Raw genomic sequence first — 21,468 nt, 5'->3', positions numbered from 1 at the left:
CAGTGCACTCCCACAGCCACCTCCCACAGCCGGCCAACCTCCTGTGGTCCCTACCCCCAGCCGGCCCCGATCAGCCCTGATTGGGACTGGGCGAGAGGGCCCCGATTGGCCCCAATCACCAGCCAGGCCGAAGGACCACACCTGTGCATGAATTTGTGCACCGGGCCTCCAGTTTTTAATAAAAGTGAGAGGATGATTTATGAAATCAGAAAGTCTTAGGTGTGAACTCGAGCTCTAACACTTTTTAGCTATAGACCCTACGGAGATCACTTAACCCCAAGCATCAGCTTCCTTATCTGTGAAATGGGGTAAACGGGATTCTTTTTGCGGGGCTACTGGGAAGATGGGAAGGCCAGGCATGTGTAACATTGAACACACATGACACCCACTCAAGAAAAGTGGCTATTAATTACTACTACTGCTCTCGGTGTTGTACTCTCCAGCCAATTCAAGCATCATGTACCTCCGCATAAACCACAACACAATTTGAGGAGACATCCAGCTGAGATCTGCCATATAATTCTTCCTAAGTCTCACGGATTCCAGGTGCCTTCTCAATATATTTGCTTTCTAAAATTTGCTTTCATTGTGATTTTATATCTGAGAGCTTCCAGTGCATGAGAGACTCTGGGAGACCATCAGCTTAGCTGGCATCACTACCAACTCCATGGTAGCTGACTGGAATTTGTTTGAAGTGAGCATTTTTAGTTCCTTGAAGTAACAGTTCAAACAACAGCTCCACCTCAAATTGTTGCTCCTCGGGTACACTTAAGCAGGTTCTTAAAGAATCTTTTTTTTTTTTTTTTTACTGGTAAGGTCATGTCCTAGTACTGGAGATGCTTTGCACAAACTTGTCTTCCCCACAATGCAATGAGAGGAGCATGCTTAGTGCTGCAGCAGGAGTCCCACAATAGCTGCACCTGTCACTCAACACTCCCTCATCATCACAGTCTCCTGGTCTGACCCAGCCAGTGCACAAATGACAGCAAAGGGGTCCAAGTAAGAGAGAGAACAAGGATGGGGCAGGAATCTCCTGGGAGGTGTTTCTTTTCACAAAGGAAGAAAAGCTACACAAAATGAGATCAAGAAATATCACTCACTGCCTGAAATCAAAATGAAAACAGCTCTCTCCAAAGAGTAAGGCTCAAGGGTCAGACAAAGCATATTTAAATCCTGCCCTTTCACTAACTAGTTGTGTGACCTGGGGCAGTTTGCTCAACTTCTCTCACCCTGTGTTCCTTATTTGTTAATTTAGAGTAATAATAATAATACTTAGGTACTGTGTTGCTTATTAGATTATTAATAAGATAAATAGAGCATTAATATATTAACTAATTAATAGGATACTATTTTATATATATGTGATTAACAAAAGACTGTTAATAGGATCATATATTACTTAAAAATAATCCAAAGTAAATGGTTGACTCTATTATTACTTGCAGAGTAGTTACCACTCTGAACAATATAATTACTATTATTGTTACAACCTTATTAGTTATAATTGATATAAGGTTAATTGTAAAATGTCACCTTTCCCAATTTATTGAAGTTGTGCTTCAAGGAATCTCTCCACCAATTCAATGTTTCCTCCCTAAACTTCAGTGATTAATTCAGTTCAGCATTAACTAGATAATTATTTTTTTGAAAAGGCCCTGAACTTTAGTTTAACTCAATTGGCTGAATCAATGGGTTTGTATGGAGATTGCCTATAATAAGAATTAATGCTGCCCATGTAAATGTCTGCCTTTTAAGGCCTTGGGTTTTTCTTTCTACAATGACCTCTATCAACGCTTTTTGACAAATCCACCAGCAAGCAGGTCCATGGCATGGGTGGAGGGGAAGGGCAGTGGGGAGAGAGCCAGGGCTCTGAAATCAGAGACTTCAGACCAGAACTCACAAAGATGTGGTATGCGTGCCATGTTGCCCCTCCTATTCCTATGACAGACATGACTAATTGATTGCAGCCCTGCTCATCTCTCGTAACCTTGAGAATGCATTATTATTTTCCCTCTAGCCAACAGGCCTGCCAACACCACTTAACAGGATTTGGTATGGTGATGTGGAACCTGCGAAGTGCTGAAGTCCATTTTGCTTCTTATGAGTGGTGAGACCTTTACAAGTTCCCATACTATTTTATATTAATAACTAGAGGCCTGGTGCACAAAAATTTGTGCAGTCAGGGGGTCCCTCAGCTCGGCCTATGCCCTCTTGCAGTCTGGGACCCCTTGGAGGATGTCCACCTGCTGGCTTAGGCCCACTCCCTAGGGGATTGGACCCAAGCTGGCAGTCAGACATCCATCTGGCAGCCTGGCAGCCCTCGGGTGATGTCCACTTGCCAGCGGGAGCAGGCCTAAGCTGCAGTCGGACATCCTTAGCGCTGCTGAGGAGGTGGGAGAGGCTCCCACCACCACCGCTGTACTGGCACATGTCAGCCTGGCTTGTGGCTGAGCAGAGCTCTCCCTGTGGGAGTGCATTGAACACCAGGGGGCAGCTCCTGCATTGAGTGTCTGCCTCCTGGTTGTCAGTGTATGTCACAGTGACCAGTCATTCCCAGTCATTCTGCTGTTAGGGTCAGTTTGCATATTACCCTTTTATTATATAGGATAGAGGTCTGGTGCATGGGTGGGGGCTGGTTGGTTTGCCCTGAAGGGTGTCCCGGATCAGGGTGGGGGTCCCACTGGGGTGCCTGGCCAGCCTGGGTGAGGGGCTGAGGGCTGTTTTCAGGCTGGTCAAGCGCCACCCCCCCAGTGGGGATCCCTCACCCCATGGAGGTTTGGCCAGCCTGGGTTAGGGGCTGATGGCTGTTTGCAGGCTGATCACACCCCTTAAGAGTGGGGGTCCCCACTGGGGTGCCTGGCCAGTCTGGGTGAGGGTCTGATAGCTGTTTGCAGGGTGGTCAAGCCCCCCCCATTGGGGACCCTCACCCCATGGAGGTTTGGTTAGCCTGGGTGAGGGGCTGAGGGCCGTTTTCAGGCTGGCGAAGGAAGCTCCCAGCCTCTCCTTTTTTCTCTTCTGGGATTTATTTACCTTCTATAATTGAAACTTTGTAGCCCTGAGAGGAGTTTAGAGCTGGCCAGGGCAGGCGGGAGGGAAGCCTCCTGCTTGCTCCAGCTCCGTAGCCATGGCCGGCTGAAAGCAGGTATCTGGGGTTTATTAACCTTCTATAATTGAAACTTTGTTGCTTTGAGTGGAGCTCAGAGCCCGACACAGCAAGCAGAAAGCTTGGCTTCCTCCATCATTGGGGCAACCAAGCCTCCTGCTTGCTCCAGCTCTGTGGCTGCCAGCCACCATCATGATTGGGTTAATTTGCATATAGTCGCTCTGATTGGTTGGTGGGCATGGCTTAAGGCATAGAGAAGGTACAGTCAATTTGCATGTTTGTCTTTTATTACTGTAGATTCTTTTCTGTCAAAGGAGACTAAAGCACCAACTCATCTTATCTGCACTTAACTAATATGTAGACTATACAATGCAACCTCCAGGCTACTTAATATTCAAACATGTTACAATCAAGCTTATAGGCAAATGGGAAAACTATAGCATTCTCCACCCATCCACCATTTCTTGCCTTAGATTTCTTTTTTTTTTTTTTTAATATATTTTATTGATTTTTTACAGAGAGGAAGGGAGAGAGATAGAGAGTCAGAAACATCGATGAGAGAGAAACATCGATCAGCTGCCTTTTGCACGTCCCCTACTGGGGATGTGCCCGAACCAAGGTACATGCCCTTGACCAGAATCAAACTTGGGACCCTTCAGTCCGCAGGCCGATGCCCTGTCCACTGAGCCAAACCGGTTAGGGCATTGCCTTAGATTTCAGACTTAAATGCAGAATTGTTTGGATCCTTAGACAGCTACATACAGATTTCCTTCCAACTCCTTCTATGAGTCCACCTTGCCTTAGCACATTGCAACTTTCATGTGCATAAGAGCTCCCCTGGGGTGTATACACTCTGAGTGATTACAGACTCTTCCAGGTATTTCAATGGATAACGTTTCCCCCTTTTCTGTTGAGTTTCAAGCTAAACTTTTGTAAGATGTGATGCAATCATAGTGATACCATACCTACACAGTGAATTGTGAGGGTCAAATGAAAACTGCTTTTGGCAAGTGCCATAGTTTACTAGCTATTTTTAATTCTTAAAAAAGAGGAATAAGACATGTGCAGGTGTGTGTGTTGGATAATCTCCATTTCACAGAAACACAAGGATGGGGACGAAAGACCAACATCCCCTGCTCCTGCTGCTCACCCAGAGACCTCCGGCCAGACCCCCACAGCTCGGGAGTAAAGACCATGATGAAATACTGGCCTTACCTCAGGTCACAGTCTGTGCCGCAGGGCTCAGTGATGGGGCTTGGCTGGGGCAGCCGATCACACCTTTGATCAGAAACTATGAGCTGATTAAACTCCCTGGTGCAAACAGGTTTTCGTTTCCGCTCTCCTAAGCAGGGGGAAAATTAGTCAGAGAGAGTAACCTATTCCATAAACTGTTCAGACCAGGGCTTGGCAAACATTTCCTATAAAAGGTTAGATAGTAAATAGTTTGGGTTTTGTGGGCCCAATGGCCTTTGTTGAAACTCAGCTCAGCCATTATGGGACAAAAGCAGCTGCTCATAGACAGTATATAAACAAGCAGTGTGTCTGTGTTCCAATAAAACTTTATTTATAAAAGCATAGGGTAGGCTGAAATTGGCCCCCTGTCTGTGGTTTGCCAACACCTAATTCAGGCAAAAGGAAACACAATAAATAATATGTCATATGACTACTAAATTGATGTTTCTGGAAAGTGACAGAGCCTATTGGTTTGGCTTCCCAGTGTGTGTGAAACTCTTAGACGAAGAAAGCTAACAGAGCCCTCAGCCCTCAGAAAGCTTACCATGCAGCCAAGTGTGAGACAGACTCAGAGAATGCACAGCAGAGAATGCAGGCAGATAGAAAGTTGTATAAATAGCATGTATTTGCCTGTTTCTTAAAAATATTTAAAAACACTGCAATTCTTTTTTTTTTTTTTTTAACTAAAAAACACCTCAAAGGTATATAGAAAGAAGAACTGTGGAATCTAAAAAGAAAACCAAGCTCAGAGAAACAGAGATGAGATTAGTGGTTGCCAGAGGTGTGGGTCAGAGGTAGTGATGGACAAAATGGGTTGAAAGTGGTCAAAGCTACAAACTTCCCATTGGAAGATAGATAAGTCCTGGGAATGTAATGTATAGCATGGTGACCGCAGTTAACAGCACTGTGTTGTATATCTGAAAGTTGCTCAGAGATTAGATCTTAGAAGTTCCCATTGCAAGAAATAAAACTGTAGCTATGTGTGATGATGGGTGAAAAATAAATTTATGGTGGTGATTCTTGTAATATCAATTATATGTTGATAAAACTGGAAAAGTGAACACACTAAAAGGTTACCTCACATCCCCCAAACGCAACTGGAAAGCTGATACCTTGACAAGGTTTGCTGCAGGGCTGCCAGGGCCCGTGACTGTTCCAGTAGAACTGCGGGGGCCTGTCTTCGATGGGGACATTGAAAGAGTAGTACACCTTGGGGTTGAACAACTGCCCCACCGCCAGCACCTGCGATGTGCAGACAAAATGGACATGGTGTTTGCATGCCTGGTTGGCCCGAGTGGAAGCAAAGGGCTGTGGGCTCGTGGCCACATGTTTACCTGAATCAGGAGTTCTTGTTCAATGCGGCCTGAGCAGTTGAGTTTCTCTATGACGGTTTCGGAGCCACTGTACTCGATCAGAGCCTTCCCAATGCGGATCTCCTTCTTGGCCATTGTGATAACGAAGTTCCCATTTATGAAGTACTCACCATCGGTGTTCGATAGCGCTGGAGGTAAGAAAACAGAATCCCACTGATTTGCCGCCAACGGCTCCCTGATGAACAATGACATGACACTTGGATAAGGAGTCAGAGTGCAAAGGACATGGACTTCTCAGGCAAACAGGCATGGACTCCAATCCTAGCTCTGCCACTTGCTGGCTCTGGGGCCTTGGGAAATCACGTCCTCACCTCAGCCTCCATTTCTTTATCTCTAAGACAGAGAAAACAACAACTACGCTTCAAGGTGCCTCTCAAGGGTAAGAGAAATCTAAGCATCCTGACTAGCCTAAGATTTGTTATACAAGCCCCACCATAACAGGGTTAGAGATGGAAACAAGAGTGTCATGATGTAAAAACAGGTACAATGAATTGAACATTAACAAAATGGATCCCCACGCAAATATCCCTCCCTTCTTCACATTGGCTTTACTCGGGCTCATGAAGTCTTGGTCAGCCTTCTTTGTGTGACAGATGTGGAGACCTGAAAATCCATGGCCAATCTGTGTGCTCAAATGCCACCTTTTCCATGAGGCCCACAGCAGTGGCCAGCCTCCAATTGGGCCCAGTGACCTTTGCCTCCTGGAACTCACCTCCTGGGTCATCCCCTCCTCCATGGAATAGCACTGACATGTAGTCACTAGGACACTGCAGAAATGACAGTGTGACTTCCAAGGCCAGGTCAAAGGCATGTGGTTCTGCCCTGCTCTTCCTTGCATCTCTGGTTTCAGGAAGAAAAGCCAGCTGCCATATTGTAAGGAAGGCTAATCAGCCCCTTCGAGGGCCTTCTTGCAAACAGCAATGAGGACTGAGTCCTCTTCCAGCGGGTCCGAGGGAGGCACGTGGGAAGTGGATCTGCCGGCCCCAGTCAAGCTTTCAGATGCACAGACACCTCACGCCAGAAACACGCAGCCATGCTGCCCCGGAATTCCTGACACACAAAATCTGGAGACCGTCTGTATCTGTTCTGTGAAGCCACACGTTTTGAGAGCATTCTTCAAACAGTAAAAGCTGTTCAACAGAACCACTAGTTTGGAAATGGCCATCCCTCCCACCACCAGCACAGATCTCCATTTTCTACACCGTTTCCCACCTGCATTTCTCGCCACAGCACTGTTTATGCTTTCCTCCCCAAACGAGAATGTAGGCCCCCTGAGGACTAGGACCTGGGGACCGTCTTGTTGGCTACTACATATATGCCAGCTTCCAGAGAGCACTTGGTAGGTGCTTAATACATACTTTCTTTGGCAGAATGAATGAATCTACTGCAGATCTTATAAAAGAGGAAACAATCAGTGAAGCTGGAAAAATAATGTTGGAGAACTGCCTGAGTCAAGTGCCGAAACATTAGCCAACGCAGAACATGACAGTCAGTCAGACCCGTGAGTAAGTTACACAACGGACCGAAAATGGACAAGGAAGATGAGATGGCGGCTGCTTTCCGAGGAATAATTTATGTATCAAGTATCAGGAGAGAGCGAATAAAGCCCCAGAAAGTTCTTAAGAAGGGACTCCCTCTCAGAGATGACTGCTGAATTCAGATGGCAAGGAAAGAATGCACCACCCTGACATCATGACTTGAGTGGGAAACTTTGGCAGAAATATTTACCAACTGCGTTAGTCTCCATCTACAAAACTGGGCACGATAAAAATTAAAATGTAATCTTGTTGAACATAAACATAAGAAAAAATAAATCCTAATCACCTCTTTCCTCCTCGTACTTATTATTAAAGTTTTGGTTTGAGGTACCAGTCGGTTTTCCCAGTGGCCCTGCTCCCTGGATAATGAATCCTCTGGAGGACTGGGCTGGACGTGAAACAGGCACTCAACAAATCAGGGCTATCAAACATGTGGGCTTGGCAGAAAACACTAGAGAAAAGGCCCCTCACCGTTTGTAAATTGTGCCTGACTGGCAATTCTCAGCAGGAAGGGAGCCCTTGAAATACCCAGGCCATGAGTGTAGGTGAATAAAAGGAACATGGACATTTAATGCATAGATAGCAAATAGGTTTCGCCCCAGCACCCATGTCCATGGGTTGGTACTAGCTGCCCAAGAACCTACACAGGACAGGGTCCCTGCAGCTTCCTGTCTCCGCAACATGCTCACGACAATCTGTCTTGGTTGTGAGATGAGGAGGGGCCCAGTGTTTGTCAGGTCCTTGCCCGTCTTTCACTGAGGCAGGCAGCGCACTTTCCCACGCGGGCAGCAGCAGCGTGCGTGTAGGAGGGTGAGAGGGTAAGGAGAGAAGGCAGGGTGCCCCATGTGGAGGAGATGAACGCGGCCGAGGCGAGCGCTGAGAGCTTCTTGCAGCAGGAGCAGCACACTCTTGCTTCTCGCACAGGGAACCTCCCAGAGCTCCCTCAGCTGGACACTGTCCCGATGCAAAGACTCTGCGGGGTCAGGAATTAACTGCATGGAATTCTGTCCCTAATCCAGCACTTCTCTACCGGAATTCCCATCCTGGGAGCCCCAACTGGGCCCTGAGGGAAGCATACAATGCCTTCATTTGAAATGGTGGGGAAGAACGTGGAGACAGGGAAAAAGCTTTAAGAAAGATTAAAAAACAACAACAAACCTCCAAAACTATGGCTACTTCTTCTTAGCTCAACATTCTTTGGCAATCCCTACTGCCTACAGAATTCAGTTCACATTCCCCAGGATGACTTTCTATACCTTCACAAATCTTATCATGACCTATTTTTCCAGCCCCACCATTCACTCCCACCGATAAATCTCAATTTCCAGTCATGTGTATCCCCAGGTCCCGTCAGCCATACGTTTTTCTACAGGGAGGCAATACAATGATGTGTAGGGTCTGAAGTCAGACCAAAAAGCAATACAATTCTCCCCTTCTGTTTGTGTGATCTTGGGTGAGTTACTTAACCTCTCTGAGCCTCAGTTCCTTCCTCTGTATAATGGGTTTCTCATAGGATTGTTAAGAATGTTAGATACGACAGGACACACCGGCTTCCGTTCCTGGCAGATCAGAATGCCTTTACATGCATGGTCTCCCTGTCAGGCCGCTATCGATGCCTAATATAGATGAGGAAAGCGTGACTTAAATGTCAGCAAGTACCTTCCCAAGGAAGGTCTCTTGTCAAGGAGGCCTGTCTCCAAAGCCTGCTAACCACTAGCGTTTTCTAAGAAGGACATCAACAAACAAAAACGAATTTAGGCATTCTTCCTCGTGTGTACAAATACAACCCAAATATATTTAGCGACACATTTTTTAAAAATGTAAATTGTTTGCTGCTAGACCACAGGAGCCCCGTTAGTAAAGTGACCATTTAAAAATGCACGTTTCTAAGGCCGAGAAAGATCCCAGTCGGGGCTCAATCAATGATGTTAAAGGAGGAGTGATTGGCTGAACCTGACATCAAGACAAGGAGGCAGAGTGCTTGCAGCCAAATGACTGTTTCCTTGTCAGTGTGAGCCCCTGGCAGCCTCATCTCGCCTGCAGCTCTTGCAGCGTGAGCCCCACCAGCCCGGCGAGACGCACGAGTTTCACTGGGTCACTGATTGGAGGTGAAGTCGTTTCCATGGCACCAGGGCATCCGGAGACTCCTAATGTGGGTCCCTTACATGGTGATGGCAGGACATGCTGCCAACATCACCCAGTTTTTCAAGTGAAGTTGCCTCTAGCCACCCAGCTGATGTTTCACGAAAAGGAAATAAGGTGTCACCAGGCCAGTCTGTAAATGAAGCTGTAATCCAGTTTTGCTCCTATTCAAAGAGCAACCGTTTATTCTAGGGGGCTCTGGGCTCCTGTCCCATGTCTCCAGGCTTCCTCTCATGCTCTTGCTGACCTGACCCTTCACCCTTCACCCTTCACTGCATCTCCTTGTCCCAAAGACGGTGAGCAGGGAATGAGATGGGTGTCACCAGGTGAGATGACGTTCCTGCTTTACCTTGAGCCAGATCGATCCCTGTCTTCCCACTGCCACAGCTAATCTGGCGCTAAGTGTACTGGAGGCAAGTAAGTATCACAGCAATGGCTCTTTTTTCTCTCAAAAAACAAAAAACAAAAACAGCATCCTCACGGTTCTGGGGGCAGCGGGGCTGCAACCCAACAGGAGGGAGGGTGTGTGTGAGAGGGTGACCTTTGACAGGGAGACTTTCTGCTTCGGTACCTTGTGACGGAATCATTTCCTGAGAACAACAGTGGATTGCCCAGCCTCCCACTAATGCGATTAGGGGAGCTAATTTCCTGGCTTCCTTCCCCCCATTTCCCCCATCAGAGCTGGGCTCTCCAAAAGCCTTCTCACTTGGAAGCAGCTCCATCCCCAAAACATGCAGAAGGACTGTGGCTGGGCTGGCCTTCACACATCAGGAGGGAGAAGGATGAAGGTTGCTTACCAAGGAAGCAGCTGGGAATGGACTCTTTGAGCACTTACTGCTCCTTCCTGCAAGCCAAGAGCGAACCTCTACGCGCCAGATCTGATGGTATCCCTTCCTTCCTAACCCACTGCAGGGTTCAAAGGCTCCGAGGTGCCAGTGGTCACGCTCCGTGAATGGCGACTTCCAGGCCTGCACACTTCTCAGGTGTGACCAGAGAGACGTCCTTCTGCTCACAGGTGACTTTACCGAATGTCCCTTTAAAGAGCCATGACTGCCTCAGACTGCCTGTCGCAGATGACTTCATTCTTTACAAAAGATTAAGAAACCTCCCGTGAGGAATAAAAGTCTATCAGGAGGCCTCCTCAATCCAGGCGCCTGACCTGGTGGATGAAGCTGAATGGAATTGAGGCCCCTGCGTGGAAAGAGATTACTTTTCCAGGAAGGAGGAGAATAAGGGAGAACCGTTCTCCCTTCCAAGGGAAAGAAAGGAGGAGGTCAACATGGCTTTTCGCTCGCAGGAAATTAGTTTATACAGGAGGTTGTATGTGATGCTGCTGATGTGATGAGGAAGTAGGGAGGCCACATGCTCAAATTTATAACCCAGTTCACGAAGAAAAGTGTGCGACCCATTCTGCACGGTGGTGGGATGAGGAACGAGGATTGCCAAAAAAATAACTTGAAAAGAAACCCCAAGAACTTTGTTAAGTGTCTTATAAAGTCACCACTCATCTAGATACTTGGACGTGGAAAGCTGGGCAGCCACTGAGTGACTGATTTCAAGTGAGACGTTATGGTCTTTAAAAGAAGGGGCGATTCTGTCTATTTCCATGGTAACCCCATCCCCCAGGAGCACACTGTGGGCACTCTGTAAAGACAGCATGAGTAATGGTTGTTCCCAATTCAGCAACCATGTGCCTACTTTGTGTGTAGGCTTTGTATCAAGAGCTAAAGATATAACGACACAGCCTCTGACCTTAAAACCTTGTGCTCATGGGGAGAAAAGGAGAAACAAGCCGTCTCACCTCAGTGGATGGCAGTTCCTCCCCTCAGTTGCTCAGGTCCAAACCCTGAAGTCCCCCTCTTTCTCTCACAGGTGACATTCAGTCCATCAACAAACCACGATGCCTCTGGCTCCACAAGGTACCCAGAGTTCTACCACGTGCCACACCTCTGCTGCCCCACTTGGGGTCAAGCCACCAGCTCCTCCTGGATTATTGCAGTAATTTCCCAACCAGCCTTCCTGCTTCTGCCCCCTACCCTCCCCTGCCACCTATTCTCAACATAACAGCCAGAGTGCTCATTTGAAAAATAAATCCATATATATAAAAGCCTAAGCAACCAAACGATTGAGTGATCAGTTGCTATGATGTGCACTGACCACCAGGAGGCAGATGCTCAACGCAGGAGCTGCCCTCCCCCTGGCTGGCTGCTCCCCCTACCCCCATCAGCCCCAATCACTGGCCAGGCTGAGGGACCACACTGGGCACAAATTCGTGCACCGGGCCTCTAATATGATTATATCATGCTATTCCTGGGCTCAAAACACCACAGTACCCCATGTCTCAGTATAATCCTTGCAATGGTTACATGGCCCTTTGTGATCTAGTCCTGACACCTGCTGAACCTCGTCTAGGACTCTCCTCTGCGCTCACTCAGCTCCAGCCACAGTGGCCTCCTTCTGCTCTCGGAGCAATCCAGACATGCTCCTCCTCTAGGGTTTTGCAATGTCTGTTCCCTCTGCTGGGAATGCTCTTCCGCCAGGGTGTTGTTATCTCTGCTACATTTCAAGTATCTCAACGCCACCGCTCCCAGCTCACCCTCAGGACCCCGGTTTCCCTCATGCTGCTCTGGTTTCTAATAGCTCATATCCTCCTCTAACAGTATATAGTTTGCTCATCTATAAGTTATTGTCTATCTGCACCAGCCATTTTTAACCTGTATGCCACAAGAATTTTTTAAAACAGGCAATGCCATTTAGTCAAGGGCACTGACCTCTTTTCCCTCAGATCGTCAAATTAAAAAAAAAAATGACAACAACCAACACAACAATACCCGTTTGGTGTGAATGAATCAAAATTATACCTTTTTTGGGTCAGATTGGCAAAAAATATATTTTTTGGTGTGCCGCAGAATTTTAGTAATTAGTTTATATATGTCATGAAATGAAAAAGGTTGAAAAATCACTGATATGCTCCTACTAAAAAGTAAGTTCCAAGAAAAAGGAGATTCCTATTTTAAATTTTTTGTTTTTGTTATTGTGCCTAGCACACATTATTGAATGGTTAATTAAATGAATGACACACACACAGAAAATGCTATAATGGAGTCATGCCTAAATGTTATAGTTGATGAGCCTGCTTGACTAAAGGGTCACTGTCTATCTTAGGAAGGATTTCATGCAGACATTCCAAAATATAGATTCAACTAAGACTCATGTACTAGCTCAATATGGCGAGTGTTTGGAGGCAGCCTCCCATAGAGGCTGTATTCAGGTGGATAAACAGTTCCCGTCTGGACAGTGTAGGAGAAAGCCCATTAGCACACTCATTTCCTTTAACCTGACTGCCAAAAGGGCTGCCTGATCTCCCCAGATCTGAGTGCAGTGCCGGCATGCTGCCTCTCACAGGCAGGGGTATGGTGGTGCCAGGTGACCAGCTGAATCCTCTCAGTCATGACCCCTCTCCCATGTCCTTCTTTTAATTAAAAATGGTTGGCAAATTTCATCATCACTTACTGCAGTTTTTGGAATGATATAAATTAGAGTGGGACTCGGCTGAGCACACTGTTGAAAGTGAACACAAGGTTGTCAGGGTGCTGTGCTTTCAATATAAGGAATAGGTATGAGCTAATCACATGCCTGAGTGTGGGGAGAGAAGGATGAAGAATCGGTAAAGTAACCAGATGGGCCTAGTCATGACACAAGAAAAATATTGCCACTATAGAACCTTTTGGAATGACCAGCTGTAAGCAAATATTGAGTAGTCCACTCTTGGTTAGAGTCGAGAACATAAACATTAAGTCAGGTAATACCTCTAATAAAACCTTTGTAAGTCAGTTACCCACAGGACAGATTTTTTGAAAAAGACTCAAAGCAATGATTTTATGCTAAACTTACAAGACAAGTACTTTCAAAATGTGATTTAGGGCCCAGGCCAGTGTGGCTTAGTTGGTTGGAGCATCGTCCCAAACACCAAAAGGTGGTGGGTTTGATCCTCCATCAGGGCACATACCTAGGTTTTGGGTTTGAACCCCTGTAGGGATACATACAGGAGGCAACCAATTGATGTTTCTCTCTCTGTCTATCTCACTTCCTCTCTCTTTCTCTAAAATCGATTAAAAAATGCTTTAAAAATTTTGATTTAGGGCCTTTCTATTTTCTAAGATCCAGAGTAAATCCCTCAATATTGACTGATGTAACTACATGAATCTTACATCAATACTCTGAGAGTCTATATATGCAGGAGAAATCAAATAAGTGAATTTCAAGACCAACTTCTTTTGTGAAAATACTTGACACCGGAAAGCTCTCCGCGTGCAATGCAGGAAGGGAAGTGTCCACCAACTGCTCCAGAAAACAAGAATCCCTGCCCGTGGCAGGGGCACCCATCTCACCTAAGTAGTTATCGTCCTCCAGTTTTCCTGAGTCGCTCTCCTGCTGCACATAGATGCTGGTAGCACCCACTGGAATTCGGACCACGAGATTATAACCTGAAAAGAATTGGGAAGAAGTTCAGTGTTCCACAGCATGGCTCATCTCTCTAAGCCTAGAATAAAATACGGGCAACAAAGGAATACACTATAACTCTCGCTTATAGCCAGGTGGGTAACGTACCTTCACAAGACTGATTTTACGCTGGACATTATTACTTCTTACATATTACACAAGGTGAGCAATTTTTAAATGGTGACCATTTTCCTTCTCGTGGGAGTTAGAAATAGAGTCTTACCGTAATGTACTGCTACTGTCCAGTTTCCTTCCACTGTTCTGCATGAAGAATTATTGCCACCGCACACCCCGCACTTATCTCTCCGGGCTTTCGAGTTTAAAACGTGATCGCATCCAGCTTGCTTTTAAAAAGAAAACATTTGAAATAAGTGGTAATTATTATAAAGATGATAAAACAATAAGCAATGTGCTTCTTTGCATGCTGGACATTCAAAATGACAAGAAAATTAAGTCAAACTTGCTATGGGAAATGTGGTGGGGGCCAGCAGCCCAGGGCACCCCGAGCCTGTCGGATGTGCAGATGCGCGAGCACCCTCAGATCTGCGGGCTCGGGGAGATGTCCTGGCATGTTAACAAGCTCCTGACGTGTTGCACCTACAGAGTCGAGTTTGAGGAGCACTGGCCCACAAATAAATTGAGTAAATGAAAAGCCCACTTGGCATTGGGAAATGGAGCAGTGAGGACTGTATCCCATTAAAGAGCTCACATCCGATCTTGAAGGGAGGGGCAGCGCTGCCCACTGCGGCCACCGCCGCCAGCCATGCCCACCGGCTGACATCGCCCAATTGTCCAAGGCAAGCTGGAACATGTACTTGGCGTGAAACCGCCTGTGTAAGTATTGCCGATGAGTGCAGGCCAGCGATGGCTGCAGACCTCTTTGAGGCCTGAGGCTCCCAATGGCCTCCCGAATGTCTTCAGGTCTCAATGCAAAGCAGCAGTGTAGGCTGAGCTCTGAGGACACCAGCAGCAACCCGGAGACCAGGGGGGCGGCGCTCACATTCCTGCCCATCTGGTTCCTTTGTAGGATCCAGTCTTCAGGGAGGAACTCCAGCGCTGCCACAAAATACGCTGACAAGGAGGACCTGCACCGTCAGGCGTGAGCAGGGCGTGGGGGGCGCCCTCAGGGGCTCTTACAGTCGGATCCTCCGATTAGGAATCCCATCTGCCAGGGACCACGAGCAAGGAACACACAGGCCATCTCCTAGCCTGGCTGTGCTAGGGATGATCTGTGACTGGTGAGCACAGTGAAATGGGATCGGCCCCTGAGAAATCACTGCTCTGATGCTTTACCATCAGCCAGACGTGTCTCAATTTCCCTTCAAAGAGTAAATGACAGGTGTGCTTCAGGTAGAAGCTTTCCTGCTTAAAATCAGAAAGACGAATCTGAGTGAGGCCAGCCCTTCCTCACCAGACCACCCTGGCGCAGAGCTAGTCAATCTAGAAACTGCTGCCAGGGAGCATTTGGGTTTAACCTTAAGCACTGAGGTTACGGTGAAGGAGCGTGTGGGGAAACTGTTGCAAGACACCTTCACAGGGAAGTTCTGTGCAGGCCCCTGAGGGGCTGAGACTATCAAGAAAAATCCATGGTGGCAGGTTCAGGGGTGTTGATGCTGCTCTGGGGACCCCACTTGGATAACCACTGCCCGGAGGCAGTGCACAGGTCTTAGCAGCTGCTACTCCGTCAAGAAAGCCACAGACCACAGCCTGGCAGCGAGACAACAGTGACGGAAACACCAGTGGCGACTTACCCGGCAGAGGCCTTGGACGCAGATGTCGCTGGTGTCCTGGCTGCATGGGGTCCCGTCCACCACTCTGTCCTTGAGCTGGTAGTAGGCTGTGCTTGTGGCCACCCTGCAGAACAGCTTGCACCGGTCCTTCAACAAGACTAGAGGAGACACACCGTGAGCGCAGTGCGCCTCGTGCCGGGACGCCCTGGGCCCCGGACCACCCCGCCGCGCACTCACTTCCGCTGTACTTGGGCACCCAGCGCACGGTCGGACTGATCCCGTTGATGTTGAAGTGCTTCCCGTCAAACTGAGCACACTGCTCCTCTCGAAAGTCGCGCTTCTGCTTGGGACATGGCTCCGTGTTGCAGGACCTAAATTTTTTCCTGCGCCCCGTGCAGTACTTTCCACCGTATTTGGGCCTGAGCAAAGGGAAAGAACACGCGCTATTTTATAAGGTATTTCCCTCACCCGTGGCTTCTGGTCTTCCAGGGAAGGACATCTGAAGTGGCCGGTGACAGGGAACAGGGCCAGGGCTCTGAAGTCTGTGTTTGCGCTCTGCCTTCAACACCCTTAACCGTCTAACCTTGGACAAGTCACTTAACCTTGAGCCTCAGTCTTCCCATCTGTATAATGGAAAGGTGCTATTGGATAAGGCTGTTTTAAGTGTGTAACTTAAAGTATAAAATTCGAAGACTGGAATCAATTAGCACATCTTCTCGCCTTTCTCCCAGTCAGTTAGTCCTTAGATTTCAAAAAGGCAAAAGGTGAAAGGTACAGATGCGTAGCTAGAATGCTCCCTGTCTGCCTCTCCTACTGATAGTCTCCTGGGAAACCATCCTAAACTTTTGCATCCCACCCCCATTCATGCCCTCCATCCTCTCTTCCCACCAATAACCATTGTATTTGTTTGTTTTACAAATAAGATGGAATAAAGGGAACGAATGTGCCTGTATTTCCACTAACTTAATAGAAGCGGGAGAGCACACTGGCTTCATTGCCTTTTGTACGGCAAGAGTATGGAGTCTGGCTTGCAAAGCATCACAGTGCAAATTTAATCTCTGCATGCAACCCGTGCATGTACTTTCCAGATGTGACCCGGAGAGTAAATTATACAACACGTCTCCCAGCAGTCAGCAGCTTGCCAAGTTCATCATGGAAACTGGAAGATCAGAGTCCTACGCAGTCTGGCTCACCCAGCCGGGGCTGGTACAGCTCAGATTTCTCTGCCACCCTAGGACACCCCTCTCACCTTCCCGCCTCTCCTCTGCGGAATGAATCTTTCAGAGTGATTTGGACCTTAAGAAGTATTTTTGCTTTGTTTTGTTAAACCAGGCCCTGGAGGAATGGGAAATGTATCCAAGCCCAGAGAGGCAGCCCGGAGCAGGTAGGAGCTGGATCTGGGCTCCGCTCTTGGCCGCATCCTCGCCAAGTGACCATAGACCGCTTTTAGGCTCCTTGCACTTCAGTTCTCTCCTTCTCTAACGTCTGCGCACAGTGGACGCCTGGAAGGTTAACTGCTGTGAGGTGCATGTGAGCACTCCCAACCTAACCGGTCCAGGTCAGCAGTTTGCGTGTTTGAGAGGCAAATCCGAGCGACAATGTGGCTTGCATCCCGAGGCCGGATGCGGTGCTCCTGCAGCGTGCCCGCGCCTCAGGCAGGGCCACCTGGCCGGGACACTGTCATTAATGTGGTCCCTCGATCAGAGATTGTGGAGTTAGGTAAGAGCGTGGGCTTTGCAGTTACAGCTGAGCACTTCTGTATAAGTCCCCTGGCCTCTCTGAGCTCTGTCCTGCACATGTAAAGCTTATTATGAATAGTTACCATGAAGAAGACTGCATCTAGATATGTGAAATGACACATTACCCAGCAGTATCTGTCTGATTGTTTTCCCATTAAACACAGTTAAATCCATAAGCTTTTAATCTGCACTGTACATGTGACTAGCCAAACGCACGCATGCTCTGCCCAAGAGAAAGGCAGAGGTACTTAAATACCATGCAAGAGAAGGTTCGGGGAAGTTAAGTACTTTGCCCAAGGTCACACAGCTAATAAGAGAGCAGAGACAGGAGTAGAGGTCACGTTTCCCAGGGTCTTGCTCTGTGCTCTTTCTGCTATGTTATCTGGAGCTATGGCCCGGAATCTTTTCTTTTTCTCTTTTGATGCCACTTAGAGATACAGCCTCGGTTTCCTGGATACTAAGCTCTTCTCTCAATATGAAGGCACCCAAGTCTCATACATATAATGCCAGGTTACGCATGAATAATAGCTCAGGTCCACATAGCTGTGCAGGTGAAGCTTGTTTTAAAAGTGCTACAAGGAAGAGCCCCTTCACCTTTCCCTCAAATTGAAATGATCTTTGTACATCGTTTTAAATGCCCCAACTAACTCTGGTGGATGGATCATTTATTTGTTGCCTGAAAATAATTCACATCTCTTTCTCTTGGAAAATACATTTAAAAGTTGATTTTTTTTGGTGATGGTGGTGTGTGTGTGTGGGGTCTGTTACCTAATGAGTCTTAGCTGACTCTTGCAACTGACCAAATGCAGCAGTTCTTTGGGCTGCAAAGAGTTAATACTTGTAGGTGGCTTCCCTGCAGATGGTGACACCTTCCACCTTTGCCTGCTTTGACCACTATCAAATGGCAAATCGCATTTAGTGATTTATTTTTATAAATGACATTTTAAAAAATATATTTTTATTGATTTTGGAAAGGAAGGGAGAGGGAGAAAGAGATAGAAACATCTATGATGAGAGAAAATTGTTGATTGGCTGCCTCCTGCACACCCCAAACTGGGGATAGAGCCTGCAACCCAGGCATGTACCCTGACTGGGAATTGAACCGTGATCTGGTTCATAGGTCAATGCTCAACCAGCTCAACCATGCTGGCCGGGCTATAAATGGCATTTTTATGAACAATTCATAGAAAACACTCTATGTGAGAGACCATGTTTCTGAGGTTATCAAGTCGGACCCTACAGAGGGTTTGAATCCCAGCCCTGCCTCTTACTGAGAGAGCAATCTTAGGCAAGGCGCTTCATCTCTAAGCCTGCTCCCCTCTTGTAACAGGGAGATGATGCTACTGTCTGCTTCATCGGCTCAGGGAGAGTCAACTGGGTGAATCCATTCAAAGCGCCTGAGCGAGGCCCGCCACACGATAAATGCTGAGCTATTACAAGGGTTTATGAACGACAGCAGGGCCACCTGGCTGGGACACTGTCATTAATGTGGTCCCTCGATCAGAGATTGTGGAGTTAGGTAAGAGCGTGGGCTTTGCAGTTACAGCTGAGCACTTTTGTGTAAGTCCCCTGGCCTCTCTGAGCTCTGTCCTGCACAATATGGGCTAAAATCTGGCCTACGACCTGTTTTTTTACATAGCCAGCAAGAAAATAATGTGGGTTTTTTTTTTACATTTTAGAATAGTTAAAAAACTTTTTAAAAAAACAGAGATACATAAAAAGTAGGTGAAATTAAAATTTCAGTGTTCATAAACAAAGTTTTATTGGAACACAGCCATTAAGGTCCTCAAAGTCTAAAATACTTGTGAAATTTTACAGAAAAAGTATTCATTTATGGAAAGAGTGTGCTGGCCCCGAGCTATTCTTTGAGTGTGCAGGGACACACTCTGAGGTGGGAGTGGCATTCTGGTGTCTGAAACTGTGAGAAATGGGCTCAGAAATGTTAAGCATTCTGTCAAGGTCACATGCCAGTTAAGTGAGATGTGCTGGCTGAGACCAGCCCCGTCCCCTGGCCTTTCACTCATCATCTGGCCTCACTGCTAGGCCTCCTCTCTTGAATCAGGACTCTTTTCATATCAAAACTCGTCCTCTGATCTTATTTGGTTTTTATAATAAAGGCAGATTATATTTGATTAATACATGTAAATTTGCCCTTTTGAAATGTATCGCTTATCTTATATCCCAGCCAATGCGATCTCGGCCTGCCTTGCCTGTATTGTTTAATGGGGAAGGCTTTAGCCAACTTAACTTACCTTTCAGCCCTGAGAATTTCATTTTACACTTTAGTAATTTAGCTGGGTAGGCGTATTTTTTCCATGTAGGAAAATACTGAAAATTATAGGAAATGCAACTTGAAAAAATATTAACCACATTTTCCAACCATTAAGATCCTTTAAAAATATAGCATGTCAAATAGGGATGAAAAGGACTTAAGGACATTGTTAGATTAATTACTATGAAAGTAACTATACTCAGCACAGCCATGCTGAATTTTCCCTTCCAGCACATATTACACAACCATGCTTACTCATACATAACAAAGAAAATTCGCAATGCTGCACAGCCAAAGATAAAGGCATTTTACAAGGATCATCACAGGTGCATTCTACCATCAAGGGGAGCCAACCTTTAATCTGCAAATGGCTTTAAACAGAAATCATGACTTCTGTGTTTACTTACAAAGAGTTAGGGCAGGCAGATTAGGGTCAGCACAAGGAGAAATTTCTAAGAATATAACAGCAGCCCTCGAAGCTAGTGTATTTCCTAAGTTTGGAGGGTTTTAAGGAGTTAAATGACCAACTGCAGAGGATGCTGAAAAGCTATTCGGGGATTAGATGGGACGAGCCAGGAAGCAGCACTAGTCATCACTGAGGATCCTGCCAAGTGGGGCAGTCTCTGGGACTGCAGTCTCTGGGACTGGATACTAACTCATTGGTCAATGGCCCTCCCACAGTAGCTAATTCTGGACATTTTTAAATAAGTTCATCCAACTCAGTGTCTCAAAGAGCTTTGCTGCAGTTTTGTTACAGCCAAATGAGAGATTGATTTTCATAGACGAAACAGACATATATGTCTACTCTCTTGTATGTAAGATTTCATCAGCAGTTGCTATGGTGAAAGCCTAAATAAGAAATATCCAGTTCACTATCTTGTCTTTTCTTAAATCAATGAGTTTATTGTTATTAAATTTAACCTACCTTCAAATTTAAAAGCAAAACAGAAGCACTAGAAGAGGGAAATACTCTGCCTGCCGTTCCTGAAGAACTGGCTTGATTTGTTACTTTGATGGACGTTAACGATTCTATAAGCCGTTTCTTCCAGTCACCAGGAAGCGCAGGGCCAAACTGGGAGCCCGAAATAAAAGTGCTGGCAGCGGGCCTGCCCATACCTCTTCTGGGTCCTTGCTGGTCTTGTTCTGACACTCTAAGTTAGAATCTGCTGGTTATGATTTAAAATGTTGCCCTATTACATATCTCTCATAGATTGGGTGGCCATAGAATTAACTGTCTAATCCAGGGCACTTGGAGAGGAAAAGGGAGCTATGAAACTTCTCCAGGACAAGAGATGCCAATGGGAACCAGCCAAATGCTCCTTTTACCTGTAGGGCTTGGGTCAAAAATGGAATTAAGAACAATAAATACGGCATTTAAAGACAAAATATCAGGGCCCCATTGTCATGACGGCAAACCTGGGCCACCGTATACAACCGGAGGCCGCGATTTTGGACTAAAATTAGGAACATAGGGTTTGTACAGCTTTCTCATGGCCGTGGCACAACCCATGTGCATAGTAAGGTCACTTTTCTTTTTCAGCTTTCATACTTTCCAGGAAAACATCCTCAACATCCAGCGTAATGTGTCTGGATGCTAAAGAAATGCATTCTTGAGTCACATGGATACTGTGAAAAATTAAAAACAATCCCGTGTTCTTAATAGAGACAACCTTGAATTCTGAAGTTGGAGCTTGACATTGAACTCTGGCACTGAGGAAAGGGGTGTCCCTGGTGGGAGACCGCCCCCCCCGCCCCGCCCCCAGACTGAGGATCAGGGCAGTAACCGCTTCCATGGTCCCTAATGAACCATCCACTACGCCAATGTCTCTGAACAA

The 21,468-nt window shown here is 46.7% G+C and overlaps 1 protein-coding gene across 11 annotated transcripts in view; it reads right to left on the bottom strand.

The window, feature by feature from the left end:
• Window positions 1-21,468, bottom strand: part of ADAMTS9 (ADAM metallopeptidase with thrombospondin type 1 motif 9) — a 164,116-nt gene that overhangs the window by 89,395 nt on the left and 53,253 nt on the right. For all 11 annotated transcript variants that reach the window (XM_036331658.1, XM_036331656.1, XM_036331657.1 and 8 more), the window contains 7 exons: window positions 15,860-16,041; window positions 15,644-15,780; window positions 14,116-14,236; window positions 13,781-13,876; window positions 5,671-5,837; window positions 5,449-5,578; window positions 4,319-4,445 (listed from right to left, as the gene is read on the bottom strand). In XM_036331658.1, the coding sequence (XP_036187551.1) occupies window positions 4,319-4,445; window positions 5,449-5,578; window positions 5,671-5,837; window positions 13,781-13,876; window positions 14,116-14,236; window positions 15,644-15,780; window positions 15,860-16,041 (960 nt within the window). The remainder of the gene's footprint in view (window positions 1-4,318; window positions 4,446-5,448; window positions 5,579-5,670; window positions 5,838-13,780; window positions 13,877-14,115; window positions 14,237-15,643; window positions 15,781-15,859; window positions 16,042-21,468) is intronic.

Source organism: Myotis myotis, unplaced genomic scaffold (genome assembly GCF_014108235.1).
Source record: "Myotis myotis isolate mMyoMyo1 unplaced genomic scaffold, mMyoMyo1.p scaffold_m19_p_13, whole genome shotgun sequence".
In the NCBI taxonomy this organism is placed as follows: Eukaryota; Metazoa; Chordata; class Mammalia; order Chiroptera; family Vespertilionidae; genus Myotis; species Myotis myotis.
This window is presented reverse-complemented; position numbering and strand designations above follow the sequence as displayed.